Source organism: Quercus suber, unplaced genomic scaffold, assembly GCF_002906115.3.
Source record: "Quercus suber isolate HL8 unplaced genomic scaffold, Cork oak 2.0 scaffold_611, whole genome shotgun sequence".
In the NCBI taxonomy this organism is placed as follows: domain Eukaryota; kingdom Viridiplantae; phylum Streptophyta; class Magnoliopsida; order Fagales; family Fagaceae; genus Quercus; species Quercus suber.
The window spans coordinates 65,968-86,720 of record NW_027070054.1 but is presented as its reverse complement, the minus strand read 5'-3'; the positions used below and the strand labels follow the sequence as shown (position 1 = coordinate 86,720).

Sequence of the window (20,753 nt, the reverse complement as noted above, 5' to 3'; positions counted from 1 at the left end):
GCATTTACAGAATTTATACGGCTGAAAGCATAAAAAAAGGAAAAAACGCAAACGCAAATCGTAAATGGGCTGCTTAACGGTCTCTAACTTTTAATCTCAACTACTAAATAATAATACTATATGGTGCTTTGCTTTATATTATACATATATAGTGTTAATTATATTTCTTTATCATATAGAAGGATTTCTTAACAATTGGATTCATTTTGATTTTAGGATTAAAATTAAAATATTGTATATAAATATTATTATAGAAAAATTAGTTTGATATGGTAGGACCGCGGAAGGCATTAAAATTAAGGAAAAAAAAAAGGAGAGAGAGTGTTGGGGGACCATCAATCACCATGTCTCACTTTATCCTAACATAACATATTATTTCCGTGGTGACCATGGTAAGGGTAGGGAAAGGACTTAAAAGATAATAGAGACTGGTAAGTAAGTAGTCTAGTACCAACTTTCCACTCAACCAACCAAGATGCTACGCTAAAATATAAATAAATGGACAAAATTTAGTTATAACATTGTTGTAGTTTAAGATTACAACATTACTCAATAAAATAAAAATTTTATATATTTTGAAAATTTAATTGTTAAATTTTATGTTATTTACATTTTTAATACACGTCAAATTTTGTGTCAATTATATATTATGCATAATTTTAAATTATAAAAACTTGTAATTTAAACAATATATTAATGACATAATTATTGTTTTTTAATTTTTTTTTTAAATTTTGTAAGCATGCATGGAGGATATAAGAAGAAGATGTAATCTAATGACGAATTTATCAAAATTTACTTCTAATAAAAAAAATATTGAATAAGGTTGTAACCTTAAATTACAATAAATTTTGTAATTAAATTTTGTCCTAAATAAATAAGCCCCATGCACTAAGTGTCTGTTTGAGATCTGTTTATTTTATTGAAATTGAAAAGTTTTTGTTGAAAATACTGTAGATAATAGTAAAAGTTAACTGAAATAGTAAAGTGAGATCTAAAAATAGTACTAAAAAGTACAGTGAGACTCATAAATAATAATAAAATTGAGCTGAATAGTAAAATAAATTGACAAAAATAATTCGTGCCGCCGAACTCTATTTCTTCGAGGACCAAGGGGGATGATAAAATTACATTCTTATCATTACAAAATAATAAAAATAACATTGATCTGCTGCTGCTTGCAATTAAAAAGTAGAAGGGTAACCTTCCAAAAAAAAACAAAAGTAGAAGGGTAGGGGTATTTACTTACGCAACCTAGTACACTTTCTTATACGCTACGTGTCCTCATTTGATTGGTGGTATCGTCATTATTTACAGCAAAGCAAAGCAAACTAATATTCATTCATCCCCTCTTGGGTTGTTCTGTTTTTTTTTTTTTTTTTTTTTTTTTTTTAATTTTTATTTTTAAAAGGTCCTCTAAACCCAGATTTATCTATTTTTGTAGTAATAACGTGACTGTCTAAAGCTAATTAATTTCCATAACTTTTTTTCGCCTGGGTCATTACCGCTTGTGTACAGTAAACAAAATTCTTAAAATTATCTTATCTTATAAGACGGTTTTATAAGGTTACTAAACTCTTGCATGCGGTAGTGAAACTCGCTCGCTCGCTCGCTCATGTGAACTGGATCTACTCGATCATGAAATACCTTTTGAGTGATGACGATGATGATGTTATAGGTACAAGATGCCTGCGAATCCAATACCAAAAGAAGCAGCATATCAGATAATAAATGACGAGTTGATGCTGGATGGGACACCCAGGCTGAACTTGGCTTCATTTGTGACCACTTGGATGGAGCCTGAATGCGAGAAGCTTATGATGGCCTCCATCAACAAAAACTATGTTGACATGGACGAATACCCTGTTACCACCGAGCTCCAGGTCTCTCTCTCTCTCTCTCTCTCTCTCTTCTTTTCAATTTTAATTTATGTACTACTGAGATTTTTTTTTTAAAAAAAAAATAATATAATCAGTTCAACTTGTACCTGTAAAAATCAATTTTTTTTATTTAAAAAAACACATTTTTAAATGATGAGATCATGAGATACAAAATGTGTGCTGTTGAAAATTTATATGGCAACAAAAGGTCAAAGATTTCAATCTATAATAAAACTTAGGCCTCTTCAAAACTATGGTTGTGAGTTGTGACACAGTGGATATTCTTTCTTTGTGCCATATATATAATAAATAAATAAAAACTATAATATAAAACTGTCAGAACTACATATTCTATCCTTTTTTTTTTTTTATATAAAAAATGACGTGTCAAAATTGAATTTAAATTCAATTTAAATATACTACAATAATAACGTGTAAAATGGTGAGGTCTTAAAAATTTATATGGCAAGTTTACCAAAAATATCCAACTATTTAGGTTTTATATATATTATTATGGATAAAATAAGTGAACTAGTTTGATAAGTACAAGCCTTTCTTTTAAAAACGAACACACACACACACAAAATAATAATAAAAGAGTTAAAATATTGTTTTCTTTCCAAAAGTTTGCATGAAACATGTTTTTCGTTCCTAACACTTAAATCACAAAGATTTTCCTACAAATAGTTTGGAAGAAAGTTCTTCTAACCCACTACTACATTGCAACTTAAAAAACTACTCCATATAGGCATACTCTTAGTCGCATGACCTATTTAATAGTCATGTAATTTGTTTAAATGAATTAATGAATTATATGATTTAAACATGGTTGTAAAAATCGGTACGGTCAAAGAACTAGTTTTAGTTCTCGATTCCTAGTTTTTAACTGGCTTTAGGGCTTTTTACTGGACCAGATTGGTGCCTAGTTCCAGTTAAACCAGCCGGTCTAGTTTTTAAAACTATGGATTAAAAACAAGTAGATCAATAGTCTTATAAACTACCACCTAATAATGGATTATGGGTTTGAAAAGATTCCTCCAACCTAGATCGGAGGAAAATGTTTTCCAACTTTAAAAAGTTATTTTTTCATCCCGTAAATGAACAAAATTTGTCTTCAAACATGTTTAGAGCCTTGAGCTCCAATGACTAACAGGAAGATAATATTTGTCATTGTCATGTGCAATGCACATGAAATGACTCATTTAAACAAACAAACTAAGTGAGTCATGAACATTACACATGACTGGACATGTTATTTTCTTATGGGTGTATGGAACCAAACTTTTTAGAAACTGAAAATTTCTTCTAAACTAGCTTATACTACTCTTTTGGTATGCAAGGAAAGTGGACAATAAAAGGTGAAACTTAGTTTGTGAACCAAATTGGATTCTCCAAAGCCACGTAAAAGTACTACCATTCAAAAGAAACTTCCTCAATTTCCTACCAAAAAAAGAAACTCCCTCAATTAGAAATCTACAAAAGATGCTTCCCTGATTTACTTCAATATTAATGTGACGAAATCCTTTGCGATGCTGCAAGGCTCTAGCCTTCTAGGAGCTAAAAATTCACAGGTAAAATTGCCATTATGCATAAAAAGCAGTAATATTTCTTATTGAATATAAGAAGATGAATAAGATGGTAGATAATAAAAATTAATTAACAAGGTGATGACATACAAAACCTGAACTAGATAATTGATTGCTTCAATCACACGTGATTTGCTTATGGAAATCAATTCTTTGACTTACTCTTCATGATATGGAAAATGAATCATTCTTCTTCGTGAATAATGATAGTGTTGGTCAAACATGTCAGCTCTTAAGGCACAACCTCTTTATTTTGGAAAATGAGATCAATGAATTTTAGGGGAAATTATTGTATACTCACGGAGTGTCATAAATACTCCCTCCTCTTCACATGAATGGTGAGTCTCACTAATTAAATTCATGGTGGGACCCACCATTCATGTGAGAGAGGGGAGTACGCATTTATGGTACTTTAGGAGTATCTAATAATTTTCCGTCTAAATGTTCCTGTGGTTAATTATGAAGCATTGCTAATGTATTAACTCTGCAGAATCGGTGTGTGAATATGATAGCCCGCCTTTTTAATGCTCCTGTTGGAGAAACTGATACTGCTGTTGGTGTGGGTACTGTGGGATCATCAGAGGCAATAATGCTGGCAGGTCTAGCTTTTAAAAGGAAGTGGCAGTCGAAGAGAAAATTAGAGGGCAAACCATATGATAAGCCCAACATAGTCACTGGAGCTAATGTTCAGGTGGGTTTTACATTTTGGTTATTAGTACTTTAAGCTGCTAAAATATTATAAATGCATCCTTTGTTCATATTTTTATCTAATGTGACTGTGAAGTACATTGTTCTTGTTTAAATTTACCACTATCATGAATTTACAAAAAGAAGATTAAACTCTTGACACTGTGGTCGAAATATGTACACCGATAGATCCCTCTGTATTGGGATTAAGACTTTGTTGAACTGTAATTTAGTAACTCCTGAATCTGACCAAATGTCTATGTGTGATATATGTTTGATTTTTGGAACCATTTTGGCTATTTCTTTGGCTATTTTTGCATGAATGGAACTTGATGTTTGCAAGATAATTTTACAACACTGCTACAGCTAAAGATGATTTCATTGATGATTCTGGTTCAGGATTAGTCCCTTAGTGCATCAATATCTGATTTACCTCAAAATATGCTCTCCCAGGTTTGCTGGGAGAAGTTCGCTAGGTACTTTGAGGTTGAACTGAAGGAGGTAAAACTGTCAGAGGGATATTATGTGATGGATCCTGTGAAAGCAGTTGAGATGGTGGATGAGAACACCATCTGTGTTGCAGCAATTCTGGGATCAACCTTGACTGGAGAGTTTGAGAATGTGAAACTCCTTAGTGAACTCCTCACTGAAAAGAATAAGGAGACAGGATGGGACACCCCAATTCATGTTGATGCTGCTAGTGGCGGTTTTATTGCCCCATTCATTTACCCTAATCTTGAGTGGGATTTCCGTTTGCCTTTAGTGAAGAGCATAAATGCTAGTGGTCATAAGTATGGCCTTGTCTACCCTGGTGTTGGCTGGGTTGTTTGGAGGACTAAAGAGGACTTACCTGATGACCTTGTCTTTCACATCAACTATCTTGGATCTGATCAACCCACATTCACCCTCAACTTCTCCAAAGGTAATATCTATATATAATATACGTGCATATATAGTTGTGACACATCCACGGATTTATATGCATCTGCTTAAGTCTTGGTGAATCCTTTGCTTTTGTAAAATGTACTCACCCAGCTTGTTTTTAAATTCAATCTTGATACTGAATCATTTCCATCAATTTTTTAAGCAGAATTTCATAAGAAGGCAAATGGTCTTTATCTTTTAACAAAATAGAAACCATCATAAATTCAGGCAATCTTGGAACTTATCACTGTAAAAAATAATTATATGAAAATCCAAAGAACTCTAGTGAATCTGTCCTCTCCTCCCTGTACACATTTTAGGTGGAGGGCTTTGGTTCAAGACCCATTGGATGCGTATGTAACTTACCAATCAAAAAAATAATCTTAGGCTGCTCTCTCACCCCTAAAGCCTCACATGTCTTTTACCAATATTGAGAAAAGGCTGCCTTCCTATAGGCACACAACCTAATAAAAAAGGAAGTAGAAATCCCATTGTACTAAGTACCTCACCACACAAGCTCAATTAATGAGCAAAATCCAGGGTGGACTCCATTGGTGTTCATGCACTCTCAACATAGATGTCCCTTTGAAATTGAATACATTCATCTCATTGAAAAGGATTTGTAGACTTGGGATTTTCTCAGTAATGAGTTTAATCAATCTGTTCTCCTTATCATTAATCTTCTCTCTATTTATTTTCCAACATTTTCAATTCTGGCAGGCTCTAGTCAAATCATTGCTCAATATTATCAGTTTGTTCGGCTGGGCTTTGAGGTAATGGTTTCTTTATTCTGAATTGAAGGATACCTTCATGGCTTGATTCAGCATATTGGAGGTTACTTTTATTCTTTCATCTTTTTCCTAGTTTTATCTGTATTTTGATATGCAATGTTAATTGGGTTCCATGGTCTGTTATCTTGCAATATAGAATTTGAGATAAAATGTACAATATATGGCCAAGAAAGAGTACTGGCATTATATTGAGCTTAGGCTTAGAAATATGCCCCAATTAGAAGGGGAAAACCGAAAGACTGATATGAGAATTGCTCTAGGCATATCCACAAATTAGGATATTGAAAAAGTAAAGTATGCTCTGTCAGAGTCCATTTTTGGAGTAACAAATAGAATTAGTATAGATTTCCTGAGGAATTGTTGGAAAATATTCCTTTAGGAGCGTCCAGTAAACAAGAATGAACTTTTTTTGTTTTAGCCTCTTATGATCTTATTACAAGTTTGTCACCAAAAATGTTGGTCCCTGAAAGAAGTTATAGACATCAACTCAGACAAGGGAAAGAGTTTGAAAAGGTTTAAAAGGGCTGCATTTCACAGAATCCCACAATTGAAACCATAATAGACGACATAATCTTTATGGAATGATAAAACATGCCATTAGTGAATGCAAAGTTGGTTACAATTAGAATTGTAAACCATGGTTATTAAAATGAAAGATAAAGTGAGGGCAAAAATCAACCCATAAGCTATTCTAGAAGCAACTTATATATTTGAAGTAGATTGCCTGGTAATAGTATAGATTGCTTATAGTTGGGTACCCTTTATTTATTTATTTATTTTTAAATGTAATTTTGTGGTTCTTTTGTCTATGTTATGTAAGGGTTACAAGAACGTCATGGAGAATTGCTTGGAGAATGCCAGAGCACTGAAAGAAGGAATTGAGAAAACGGGGTTGTTTAACATTGTCTCCAAGGATGATGGAGTACCCCTGGTAGCCTTCTCTCTCAAAGACAGTAGCAAATACGATGTGTTTGAGATATCAGGGAGTTTGAGAAGGTTTGGGTGGATCGTTCCAGCCTACACAATGCCACCTAATGCTGAACACATTGCTGTTCTTCGTGTAGTAATTAGAGAGGATTTCAGCCGGGCCTTGGCTGAGAGACTTATTTCAGACATAGTGAAAGTTATGAAGGAGATGGAGACACACCCCATCCGTGTTTCCACCAAAACTGCCCATGTCACAGCTACTGTTGATGAAACACAAGACGGAGATGATGGAGGCAAAAAGCACATAAAAAAGAGTGCGAGGGAGACTCCGGAGGAGATAGCCACCTACTGGAGGCAGCTTGTGGCTCGCAAGAGAACTGGAATTTGCTAGTCCTCCAAATTAAAGCACTGTCTGCTCCTATATATATATATATATATATATAACGGCACTGTCTTCTGCAATTTTTTGTAATATTGATGAAATTGCTTGGCTTTCTTCAGGACTGGATGTATTAACTTTGTATGGGATTGTTAATGAATTTGTTTTACATATGGTTTTCACTATAAAATCTGATGCATCTATATCTGTAAGTAAAATGACTTAAGTTCTTTCATTATAACTCACAAAAATAATTAGAGGAAATGAATGCGGTCTTAATGTTCCCTAGACAAATGAAGTTTAGTTCTTGAAAACTTCAGATGCAGTTATGAGAACAGTTGATCATCAGCCAAATCCACCCGTCCCCCCTCTCGGCCTTCACTTGAGATCTTTTAGCCACTAGCTTGACCGTGTTCAGTGCTAGTACCCTTGGGTATTTTTTCCTCCTTTCCTAGTTCCATTTTGTTTCCCACCTCTTTGTCCTTGCCACCTCCGCTTTCCCATCTCCACTTCCATACATCTCCATCTCCTCTCCTATCCAAGTTTCTTAAGTTGCAACCTTCGTGCACCCCCTATTCAATACATGTACTGAAACTGCCCCATTTAGAACCTTTCATTCCTTTTTTTCAGTTCTTGAACTAGTTCAAGAACTGAAAAAAGCAAGATTAGGCCAGAGGGAAGCTTCATTTGTAAAGGTTGACAAAGAACCAAAAAGGGTCATTGAAGCATGTTAAATATTAGCATTGATACACCACGTTGAATATGCTAGTATGGATGCGGAAACGAAAGCATAAAGTATAGAACACAATAACACACGAGGGTTACGTGATTCAGCCTAACGGCCTACATCCACGAAAGAAACCCTAAAAGACTACATCAATAATATATTATAGTGTAGTACAAATCCTATGTTACAATGAATTATAACATGTGTATATATAATAGACTAAACCATAGACTAATAGACTTCTAGTTCAAGTAAGAGACTTGACTTGTACACAAAGTAAAATTAGATTTAGGCTTACGCTAATGGGCTAACATATCTCTAACACCCCCTCTTAAACTCAAGATGAAAGCTTGATGAAATCTTGAGATTTGATAAGGTTGAGAAGATCCCTTGAATGAAGTTTGGCTCTGTTACGATAGTTTGAGGAAGGCAATGGTCTTGCAGTGTTGATGCAACTTCTAACGGTAGCATAACTATACCAGAGAGTTTTGACGGCAGCAGTAGGAAGCCAAAAAAGATGAACGCAACGGAAAAAAAACACCGAGGAAGACAAAGATTACTCTTAAATATACCGCAAGGACAAAAAACCATGGCCACAAGAAGGTGGCTCTAATACCATGTTAAATATTAGCATTGATACACCACATTGAATATGCTAGCATGGATACGAAAACGAAAGTATAAAGTATAGAACACAATAACACACGAGGGTTACATGGTTCAGCCTAACGGCCTACATCCACGAAGGAAACTCTAAAGGGTTACATCAATAATATATTATAGTGTAGTACAAATCCTGTGTTACAATGAATTATAACATGTGTATATATAATAGACTAAACCCTAGACTAATAGACTTCTACTTCAAGTAGGAGACTTGGCTTGCACACAAAGTAGAAATAGGTTTGGGCTTACGCTAATGGGCTAATATATCTCTAACAGAGCAATGATTGGTATTATTCGAAGCTTCAAAGTGTGCTTGCACCTAGTTTGAACTTTCGAGCACCATGATTGCCATGGTTTGGGGAATCTATGAGCAGTTCGAGAACTTCAAGTCTTAGTGAAGCGAGAAAATCCTCATATCTTGTTCTTCATGAAAACAAGATTGGAAGCAAGAGGAATAGAGCGAGACACCAACTAGGGATGGCGTACGCACCTGTAGATATCCAGTTAAATAACATGTTTTATGACCATTTTGAAAACATTGTTCATTAGTTTTCTTGTAATGGTTTTTTTTTTTTTTTTAAGAAACTTATAATGCTTACCGTTTGGATACAATTTATTGTTGTTGAAAACACTGTAGCAAAATAATTTTTAAATGTATGAATAGTACCGTGGGACCTATTTTTAATGCATAAATAGTGCATGAACAGTGCACGCACTGTTCATGCACAGTACTTTTGTCTCTTAAAGTCAAACAATGCGGTAAAAAAAAGAAAAAAGAAAAAAAAAAGGAGAAAACGCAAGGCAGAAATGCAACGCAACTTTCAGCTGTATCCAAACCCTCACAAAGGGTCTAGCTTACCTTCAGTGAAAATTTTAACTGGACATCTCCTTTTGTTCCAAGGAGAAACAACTACATCACTCACTAACAAACCAACGGTAGTGATTAAAACTCAATGCCACATCATTTTATTTTAAGCAAAAATTAACCGAACGAACCTTTTGAGCTAACGACGTATTAGCTCTTGAAGTTTAAACATCATTGTTTTTTTTCGCTGCATCACCATTCGCAGCACAAGTGTGAAGGCACAACTTTTCTAGGCAAAAATTTGAATGGGAGAAGAAATAAGAATTGACTAATGAGCAAAATATGTTTTTCTGGCCAAGGTTCTCCCTCTCTCTCCCTTTTTATTTTATTTTATTATTTTTATTTTTTTCTAGATAGCTAGTTCTTCCTTATTCAAAAAAAAATTAAAGAAAATTGTCATCAAGAGAGACTTCTAATATTAATGAGAAATTTTTATTGATCTAATCTTGAAGAAGATTTACAAGAAGGTAAATACACCTGTACTTTTGAAATAATTAATAGCGGTCAAAATGGCTAAATACCACTGTTTTTGAAAATATTATGCAATCTACCACTATTTCTGAAATATGTAAGAATCTACTACTAGTTGGGAACTCGAGATTGGGGAACTCGCGTTTTTCCATTGTACTCGAGTTCTATGGAAAAATTTTGAAATTTTTTTATGAAACTCGAGTTCCATAAAAAACAACACCACAAATTTGATGGCTATTTCTTCAAAAAAAGGATAGATTCCTAAATATTTTGCAAACAGTTGTAGATACATATATATTTTCCCAAATAGTAGTATATGGCCATTTTGGCCAATTAATAGTTGCCCCAATTTGAAATTCTAAATGGAACTTTTCTCAAACACTTGGCATGTCTTATTTTTAAACCCAAAATAAAAAACTGCCCTTTTACAGCAAAATTTGCCAAATAGTAGCTTTTTAGAAAAAATTTTGGTGCATAGCATGCAGATGAAATATATTAGTAAGTTGGACTGTTTTTGTACAATTCCCTCTTACGTGAAGTTTGGAAAAAAAAAATGTGGAAATTGAGTCTAGGAAACTCGACTTCCATTTGAACAGAACTCGAGTTTCGTAAACTCGAGTTCCTTGTAAAAAATCTTGGAACTCGAGTTTCATAGACTCGAGTTCCACTTTTTTTTAAAAAAAAAAAAAAAAAAACAGTCTAACTTACTAAAATTTATCAACCGCATGCTTTTTTGCTAGGTTTTTTTTTCCAAACAGATGCTTTTCTGCATATTTTGTCACCCTTTTACAAAGCACGCCACCCCCATTTCAAAGCAACCTGCGTTCATCATGGAAAATTACAAAATAACAAGACTATTTATGTTTTGATTCTCTGTTACTTAGCAACATAATTTGAAGATTTAGAAACCACATCGTTGGCATTCTTCTGAGATTTGTTTTTATCTGACTATTCCTTTGTGTGCGGAAATCACATAAAAAATTTTGAACAAAAAAAGCCAGATGCTTACTCTGAAACAATGGGGAACAGATTAAAGTTTTGCCCAGTTGTGTGTTCACACCAGTACTGCAAAGTTGATGCTGTAGAAGAAGAAAAAAAAAAAAGATGTTTAAACTTCAAGCGTTAACGAGTTGTTAGCTCAAAAGGTTTGTTCTGTTAGTTTTTGCTTAAAATAAAATGGCGTGACATTGAGTTTTAATTACTACCGCTAGTTTAATAGTGGGTGATGTTGCTATTTTTTTTTTTTTTTTTTTTGATAGGACATCTAGAAATTTCATTAACTAACAATGGAAGACAAGTTGATTACATCTTGAGTGCACGAGTGCTTAATTAGGCTAGGAGTTTCCTCCAACCAAGTCTCGAAATCTTCAACATGTTTAGCATGCTAAGCAAGTACATGGGTAGGCAAGTTGCCAAGCCTTTTGATATGAGAGAAACCTGCAAATCTAAAGTTTTGAATTTGAAAGAGAATACCAGAGACTACATTCTCTATGGAAGAGGTAGCTGCATTGTTCCCTTGAAGGGCATTGTATAGGAGAAGGAAGTCAGTCTCAAAGGTAACTTCTCTGACCCCAATATCAATTGCAAATTGAATAGCTGCTTCCATAGCTTTTGCTTCAGCTTCTAATGGGCCCAACGAGAAGGAAATCTTCTCGCTTATGGCAGCAACAACCAGCCCCGCATCATCACAAAGGACCATACCTAAACTTGTTGCTTTGATTTGGGAGAAATTTGCCCCATCAACGTTTAATTTGTATCGGCCTACAGCTGGGGGGGACCACTTAATGTTTTCTTTAATGATGGGGGGATTAGACAGTTTACTTGCCACTTGAAATTCCTCCAGAAAGATAAGAGATCTGCGGGCAATGTCACTACTTGAACGACGATGCCCCCCATGCCACACCTCACACCTATTCTTCCAGATGCCCCAACAAATTGCAGCAACCTTTTCCAATAGATTGGGAGAGACTGAAGCGCTTCTAACAATTTGCCAAACCATATCCACAAAACCCCATGTCCGACCTATTTGGAAAGGGAAAACAAGTTTAGTGTTTGCCCAAACTTCCTTTGCTTTATCACAAAACCAAAACAAGTGGTAGATGGGTTCAGACTCCTTACCACATTCTTCACATTTGTCATCTGTAGTGATGTGCCTTTTCAGTAAGTTTTCTTTAGTGGCTAGTATATTATGGCAGGCTTTCCAAGTGAAGTTCTGGATTTTATTTGGAGTCTCCAATCCCCAGACTCTTTTTCATACCTGTTTCATTGTAGAGCAATTTGAGCAATCTCCATTTCTTTCCTTCCAAAACTCCTCCATTGCTAGTCTGTAAACGCTTCTAACGGAGAATCTTCCATTTCTGTTGGCAGCCCAAATAACCTTGTCTGGAGGGAGACGGTTGTCGGGGACGTTTTGCGACAAGGGCCGAGATCGCAGAAATGAGCCCAAAACTCCCCTTGGGTTCATTAAATTCGTCAGTTATTTGGAGAGCCAAGCCCAAAATTCACGATGTGAGGTACACAAAGGCTAATGGTGCTTTATGGAAAGAGAAAACAACACAAAAATGAAAACACAAGAAAGTGCAGAAACTATATATTTCATGAGTTAGAAATTTCAGCACGTAGTCACACAGAGGAGGAAATCGAAGGAGGTCCCGAGCAAGAGAGGGAGAGTTCCCCTATATCAATATTTTCACCCCCAGGCCTTCAAATCGTCCCATACACTAGGTAGCTGACTGGGCTTTTTGTGTCAAAGTTTTGGGCTTTTTGTGTCAAAGTTTTGGGTTTTTTGTAGGGAAAAACGTTGCCCCTCTTGTGGGCTGGTGATACATATTTATATCAAGCTCTAGGGGATGCTTGTGACCAGTTTTTAGGTGGGAGGAAGCCCTTGGACCTTTCAGATGCTATTTCTATGACTTGGTGCATTATGTTTTATGCTTAGGGAAAGGTTTTGGTTGCTTTTTGCATGATTTTGGAAACAAAGTTATTTCCTATTTACAGCTGCTGTCTCTGGTCTTTGTAGGCCTTGAAAACCACATTTGGGTGGCTGAGTGGGCTAGGCTACTCAGCTTTTTCTTAGAGTCAGCTGCCTTGGTGTGGGAAAATGGAGTTAAGCTGAAAATAAAGGGCACAGTCACATAGAGCATGGAGTAAAGTCTGGGGTGGAAATTTCTGACATTGGACCTCCTTCATGGGCCCTAGATGCCCCCAACGTCCTTGGCCCACTTCGCGGCACGTACAGGTCGGGCCTATGTAAAAAGGTCCAATGGGAACTAACCCACACCCACCAAAACCATTCCTACTCAATTCCCCAACCATTCACATGGGCTCGGGCCATGCAACAAAGCAGAATACATTGACAAAAATACATTATTCGGACTCGCTAAGCAATTGGGCTTAGTCATTCCGTCGAGCCATAAAATTTGTCGCGAAAATGACCATTAACAACGGTTATTAAGCGGTGTGCTTAGAATAGTCTCTGCATCATGAGCTAAGAAGATCTATTTCACCAAACCCACATCCGATTCCCCTTTTTCAACATTAATGAGTAAACTCACATTTGCATCACTTGGTAGGAGGTACTTTGAATGTTGTTGGAGAGGGAAGCCAGCTGTCCTGCCATATTTGAATTCTTTCCCCATTACCAACTCTCCACCTTAAACCTTTTCTCACAATTCCTTGAGCCGCCAAAATGCTCCACCACACATAGGAAGGGTGAGACCCTGTGGCAGCATCCATAAAATTACTATGAAGGAAGTATTTGGCCTTAAAGACTCGATAGAACAGAGAGTCGGAAAGATTTTGCAATCTCCAACCTTGTTTTGCTAGGATAGCCAGATTGAAAGTTTTTAGGTCCCTAAACCCCATGCCACCTTACTCCTTCGGGAGGCACATCTTTTCCCAACTCAGCCAAGACATTTTCTTCTCTTCTTTCTTTTAGCCCCACCAAAATTGGCTTACCATGTTAGTTTATCACATAGGGCCTTGGGGAGCTTAAAGCAGCTCATTGTGTAGGTAGACATAGCTTGGGCAACTGTTTTGATTAAAAATTCCTTCCTGACTGTGGATAACAATTTCTCTTTCCAACCATCCAATTTGCTTGCCACCCTCGCCTTGAGTTCTGCAAATGTATTCCTTTTAGATCTACCCACCAATAATGGGAGGCCTAGGTAGGTTTCAAGTTGTTAGATAACCTGGGCGCCAAATCTACCTTTGATTGCTTCTTGAATTCTCCTATTTGTGTTGCAGCTGAAGAAAAGTGATGTTTTCTGTTTGTTTAGTTGTTGGCCTGATGACTCCCCATAGACCTTCAGTAACCTCAAAATTTCCTCACATTCTTTAATGGCTGCCTGGCCAAAAATCAAACAATCATCAGTGAAAAACAAGTGAGATATCTTAGGGCCCTTTTGGCAAGCCGACACGCCCCTCAACACTTTAACATGCACTGCTTTATGCAGTAGGGCCGATAAACCTTCTGCACATAACAAAAATAGATAAGGAGATAAGGATCCCCTTGGCGTAAGCCTTTAGAAGGGGTGATGTGACCTTGGGGAACCTCGTTGATATGAATAGCATAAGATATAGTAGAAATACATAGCATAACAAGTTTCACCCATCTCTCATGAAAGCCTAGTTTTAGCACGATTTTTTGCAAGTACCTCCATTCCACTCGATCATATGCCTTACTCATGCCTAATTTCACAGCCATCTCTCCTAATTCTCCTTTTCTCTTTTGGTTGATATGGTGCATTATTTCTGACGCCATCAAGATATTGTTTGTTATTAGTCTTTCAGAGACAAAAGCACTTTGATTCTCACATACAATACTTGGCAGCACCCTTTTCAGTCTATTGGCCAATGTTGTTGATGTCAGTTTATAGATCACATTGCACAAGCTAATAGGCCTATAATCAGTAACAAGTTAGGGGTTTTTGACCTTTGGGATTAAGATTATATGAGTTTCGTTAAATTTTGGGGGAATGATACTTCTATTAAGAAAATTCAGAACAGTTTTTATGACAATATTACCAACAGTAGGCCAAAAATGCTGATAAAATAAAGGAGGCTTACCATCCAAGCCAGGGGCCGTAGTGGGATGCATCTACTTTAGAGCTCTCTCCACTTCATGGGCATGGAAGTCACTAGTTAGTACAGAGTTCATTTGAGCAGAAACCTTTACATGGATGGCGCTTAACATCTCATCATTGACTATCTGGTTGCTTGTGGAAAACAGATTCTCATAGTAATCCACAAAGATTTTTCCAATCTCATTTGCATCTTTCTACCAAGAGCCATTGCTGTCCTTCACACCCAAGATAGAATTTCGTTGGTGTCTATTTGAGGCTTTTGTGTGGAAAAAGGAGGTATTCCTGTCCCCCTCCTTTAGCCAAGAATTTCGAGAACGTTGCTTCCACAAAATCTCCTCAATGTTGAGCATTTTGTTAAATTCCATCTTTGTGTTCTGGATTTCCTCCATATTCACTAAGGCATCATACTGACATTCCAGCCTTTGTAATTGCTCCTGAAGGGAAGCTACTTTTCTGCCCACGTGCCCAAAATTGTTTTTGTTCCAGATTGTAAGGGAGTAACGACATTCCTCTAGGCATTTAGGAAAAATGTTCTCTAATGTATTGTTGATACCCCTTTCCCAGGCCTTATCCACAACCTCAGCACAACCCTTATCCTGAAGCCACATGGCCTCAAACCGAAATAGCTTTGGCCGAGTAGAAGGTCTACAACGAGGTGGCAAATCACGAAGTAAGAGCATACAGTGATCAGAGGTAGAATCAGCCTTGTGGTACACCTGGAACCTAGGAAAACAAGACACCCAGCTAGTGGAGACTAAAGCCTTATCCAACCTTTCTCGGACCCAACCATGGACACCTTTCTTCCTTCTCCATGTGAATTCTTGTCCTACAAAACCCATGTTGCATAGACCACAGTGGTTAATTGCCTCACAAAATCGGTCCATTTGTTTTGTTGGGCGGTGACCCCTACCTTTCTTTTCCCCAATATGCATCAACTCATTAAAGTCCCCCATACAGATCCAGGGCAAATTGTTTCCCCTCGCCAGGAGCTCAAGGCGTTCCCAGGATTCCTCTCTCTTGCTGGTCTCCGGGTTGCCGTAGAAACTTGTAAACCTCCATTGCTTGTCACCAACACCTCCTGAAATTATAGCATCAATGTGTCTTTCCTTATGGTTTTTTTCTTGAAATAAAAAGAGAATTCCTGTTAAAATTTCATTGGAGGTAAGCTAGACCAATGGTTAAAATATAAATACCGGCTGAAACACCCCAAAAATTCCTACTATAGTTTATATATGTTGCTATCTTTTATTTTATTTTATTTTATTTTTATGGGGAATCAGAAAAACTTTCATTCAACAAGCGAAATTGGAGTACAACAGAGAAAGAAAATTACAGAAGCTGAAACTAGTCAGATATCATCTAGGATTAGGTGTTCTATATATATGTTGCTATCTATATCCAATATGTTTCAAGAAAGGAATTTGTATCAGTTCAGTGGCTAATATGGTATTGAGAATTGAGCATTGTCTAAGGTTTGAACCCTAATGCCCACTGAGCTGGACAACATAAGAGGTGTTAGGACCATTAAGTATCCCTTCAACCCCATTTAACTTCTTTTTTTTTTCTTCGAGTTTCAAGTTAGAAATTTTATTCATAAACTTAAAAATGAATATACATTTATTTTCTGAAACAACCACAAAAATAGAGGCTATGTCCTCCAAAAAAAGATTAACATTACTATAAGACCTGTAAGTCATAATTTATTTATTTATTTATTTTTATAAATTTTTTCTTTGTGATATTATCAATTTGGCCACTCTATTCTCATATCTATGTACAAAAGCAAACTCCTAGAAACAATAAATTGTCAGATGCAACTGGATCTCTTCAATCAAGTAACATACAAGACTGTTAAATAATGGCCATATAATATAACTCAGACAAACTCAATATCATCACACTTTGAAAAGAAAAATGGATCTGAAAAAAAAAAACAAAAAACAAAACAAAAACATATATGAAAGAGAAAAGAAAAGAAAAGAAAAAAAAACAAAGAAAAAAATTATGAAGAGAAATGGATCAAAAAGAAGGAAAAAGAAATGACTAAATCACACAGAAAAATGAACATGAAAGAATAATTTTTTTTTTTAAATCACAAAATTCCTTACTTGCCAGTTGCCAATAGGCATTAAAGGGACAAGAATTGTACACAGAACAATACAAAAAACTTTTCAAACTGCTTTTTAGAATTAGATTAGAGATGTTCTTCTTCTCTCATTTTATTCTCCAAGGAGTGAAGAAGAGAGTAGAATTCTCTTTTTAGAATTTTGTGAGAAACAGTGTTGATGAGAATTATTGGTTAAAAAGGACTTGAGAATTAAGGTTGAGAGAGAAAATTTGTACCAGTTCAATGGCTAGTATCCGACTACTTTGGTTGCAACTCTAATACCCACTTACCTAGACAACATAAGAGGTGTTAGGACCATTGGGTATTAATTGAACCCCATTATAATATAGAAAAAAAAAATCAGCTTCTTCTTTTTTTGAGAAGAGGTTAGAAAGTTTATTCATTAAAAAAAAGAAAAAAGAAAAAAAAAGAACATACTTCTATTTGCTGAAATAGTCAAAATAAAGGACATGCCCTGGGGACGTTTTGAGACAAGGGCAAAAAATGCGAGAATGGCCCAAATTTCTCATTGGGTTCTTTAGGAGTGATTATTTGTGGAGAGTATTAAGCCCAAAATTCTAATATTTAGTAAATAAAGGCTAATGATGCTTTAACAAGAGAGAAATCAAAACACAAATAACAAAAATTTTGAAAAATGCATAAAAATAACACAATTCTGAAACTTCGACCCACAATCAGCGAGAAGAGGAAATTGAGAGAGATTGTGAAAAAGAGAGGGAAGGTTTCCCTATACCCATATTTTCACTCCTAAACTTCTGAATTGTGAGAATGATAGTTGGCTGGATGGGCTTTTACTCTAAAGTTTCAGCTCTAAGGGTAGAACGTGGTTTGCTCCTTTTGAATTTGATTTGGGCATTTTTTCTTGAGTTTGGGGTGCTCTAAGTGATTGGTTTTTGGTCAATAGAAGATGCTTTGAATCCCAAGGTATTAATCAAAGAGGTTATGGTCAAATTTGCTTTAATTGGGTAAGAGAGTTTGCTTGCTTTTTGGGAAATGAAGTGGCCTAAATTCATGGGCTGATGTTTCCTAGACATGACAAGTCCTTGGAGACTGCATTTGGTTGTTGTAGTAGACAATGCTAGTCACTTAGGGTCATCTATGTGTTTTAGGCAAAAAAAAATGTAAAGCAAAAAAGTTGGGCTACAGTTAGTCAAAACATAAAAACTCTTTTAAGATAGAAATTTTAGGTATAAAACCTCCTCCATGAGCTAGAGGTGTTATCAATATCCCTTGTCCACTTGGTAGCACGCATGGGCTAAGCTCATGCAAAAGGTTCGAAAGAAAACCATACTCTCAAAACCACACTTTTTCAATTTCCCCAATAAGTAGCATGGGCTTGGGTCATGCTTAAAAGAATAAAATATAATTAAATACATGAATTATACTCATAAGGAAGTTGGGCTTGGTTAAGTCAGACTTGTAGAACATTACGACAAGACTCGTTCGTCATAAGTTTTGTTTTGTTTTTGTTTTTTTTTTTTTGTTTTTTTTTTGTTTTTTTTTTGTTTTTTTGTTTTTTTGTTTTTTTTTTCTTGTTGGTTAAGTTTTTTCTTTTGTGATATTATCAATCAAGTAACTGGATCTCTTCAACCAAGGAACCATGTAAGTCTGTTGAGTAGTGGCCATATAATATGACTCAAACAAACTCAATGTTATCACACTTTGAAAAGAAAATGGATCTAAAGTAAAAAAATAAAAATAAAATAAAAAGGTTACAAAAGAGAAAAAAAAATTATGAATAAAAATGGATCAAAAAGAAGGAAAAAGAATCAACAAAATCACAAGGAAAAATGAATATGAAAGAATAATAATAATAAAAATAATTAAATCTTTGTTATGAAATCACAAATTCCTTACTTGCCAATAGGCATTGAAGAGACATGAGTTGTACATAGTACAAGATGAAAAACTTTTAAAAGCGTTGTTTAGAATTCGAGATATTCTATTTCTCTCATTTTCTTCTTTGAGGAGTGAAGAAGTGAGTATAATTTTCCTTTCAGGATTTTGTTGAGAAATGGCATTGACGAGAACTATTAGAGTATTAGTTAAAAAGACTTGAGCATTGTCGGAGACATTTTTGCAACAATGGCCAAAAATGCGAAAACGGCCCAAATCTCCCCTTGAGTTCTTTAGAGGTGTTTATTGTGGAGAATCAAGCACAAATTCCAATATATAATGAACAAAAGGCTAATTGTGCTTTGATAAAAGAGAATCAAAATGCTAATAACAAAAGTGCAGAAAAAGTATAAAAACATAACAGATCTGAAATTTCGACCCACAATCACTGAGAAGAGGAAATTGAGAGAGGTTGTGAGGAAGAGAGGGAAGGTCCCCCTGTACCCATATTTCCACCCCTAAGGTTCAGAATTGTGAGAATGTTTCCTGGCTCAGTGGTTTTTGCTCTCAAGTTTCAGCTTTTTGGGGAAAATGTGGTTCAACAGGTCTGAAACTTCGACCCACAGTCAGTGTGAAGAGAAAATTGAGAGAGGTTGTAAGGAAGAAAGGGAAGGTTCCCTTGTACCTATATTTCCACCCCAAAACTTCAGAATTTTGTGATTGTTGACTGGCTTAATAGGCTTTTGCTTTGAAGTTTCAGGTATATGGGTAGAACGTGGTTAATTGATTTTTAATCTGATTGGGCCTTTTGTATTGAACTTGGGGTGCTCTAAGTGACTGTTTTTGGTCAATAGAAGAGGTTTTGAACCCTAAGGTATGAATCAAAGAAGTTATGGTTTTAGGGGATGTGACCTTAGGCTTATTGGACTTGGGCCCGAACATGCCCAAGGGCCAAGGTTAAGTCTAATCCTCACAGAAAGTCAAGGATATGACCTCAGGCCCATTGGGCCTTGGCCCTAATATTCACAAGGGCCGAAGCTGAGACCAAGACATATAGAAAGTCCTTGTCATTTTGGAGGCATGACAAACAGGCCCACATCCAGACCATTATAGCTTGCTCAGGAGTACGTTCGCTCGGAACAGCCTACGTCCCCGATAGTTCGGTATTGCCTTGGAGAGTATCGCTGCCAGGCCATCTTGAGGAGACGAGAACCAGTTCCAATGCCATTACTGTTGTTTCTAATGCGGCATATTCCTGGTCAGGAATAACCCCGTTGGACCCCCACCCATACAAGTGAAACCAGAATGTAATCATGAAACCTCCACCCAACTCAAGCTATAATTAGGAGAATGGAATGAGAAGAGGGGGTTAGCAATTCTAGAGAGAAAAAGAAAGAGAGAGAGAGAGAGAGAGAGAGAGAGAGAGAGAGAGAGAGAGAGAGAGAGAGAGAGAGCAAATAAATGAGACCCGGGAGTGAGTAACACAAAGAGCAAAGTAAGGGTGTTTATTGGGATTAAGGGAAGTAATAGAGTGATTTGAGGTGGAACTGCCCTTAGTAGAAAATACTAGGCCCACTATACAAGTAGATTGTGAGCCCAATTCTAAGCCCAGTCCATATAGTAGAATTTGGGTACGCACAATGGTCATATTTGATTTAATTGGGTAAGAGAGATGCCTTGTTTTTTGCATAATCTGGGAAATAAAGTAGTCTAAATTCATGAGCTGATGTTTCCTAGACATGATAGGTCCTTAGAGATTGCATTTGGTTGTTGCAGCAGACCAGGCCAGCCACTTAGGGTCA

At 36.1% G+C, this 20,753-nt stretch overlaps 1 protein-coding gene across 1 annotated transcript; it reads left to right on the top strand.

The window, feature by feature from the left end:
- The first annotated feature begins 1,650 nt into the window (after positions 1-1,650).
- LOC112038575 (glutamate decarboxylase) lies at positions 1,651-7,364 on the top strand. The gene is made up of 5 exons (XM_065765147.1): positions 1,651-1,883; positions 3,957-4,157; positions 4,607-5,075; positions 5,798-5,850; positions 6,689-7,364. Exons 1-5 carry the CDS (start codon positions 1,686-1,688, stop codon positions 7,184-7,186), a joined length of 1,419 nt encoding a protein of 472 aa, XP_065621219.1. The 5' UTR covers positions 1,651-1,685; the 3' UTR covers positions 7,187-7,364.
- Positions 7,365-20,753: the final 13,389 nt, after the last annotated feature.

What these genes read in the sequence shown, in the direction of transcription:
- LOC112038575 (XM_065765147.1), top strand. Translation starts at nt 1,686, where the DNA reads ATGCCTGCGAATCCAATACCAAAAGAAGCAGCATATCAGATAATAAAT. An exon ending in CTGTTACCACCGAGCTCCAG is followed by an intron (nt 1,884 to 3,956) that starts GTCTCTCTCTCT and finishes TTAACTCTGCAG; the next exon opens with AATCGGTGTGTGAATATGAT. An exon ending in CACCCTCAACTTCTCCAAAG is followed by an intron (nt 5,076 to 5,797) that starts GTAATATCTATA and finishes CAATTCTGGCAG; the next exon opens with GCTCTAGTCAAATCATTGCT.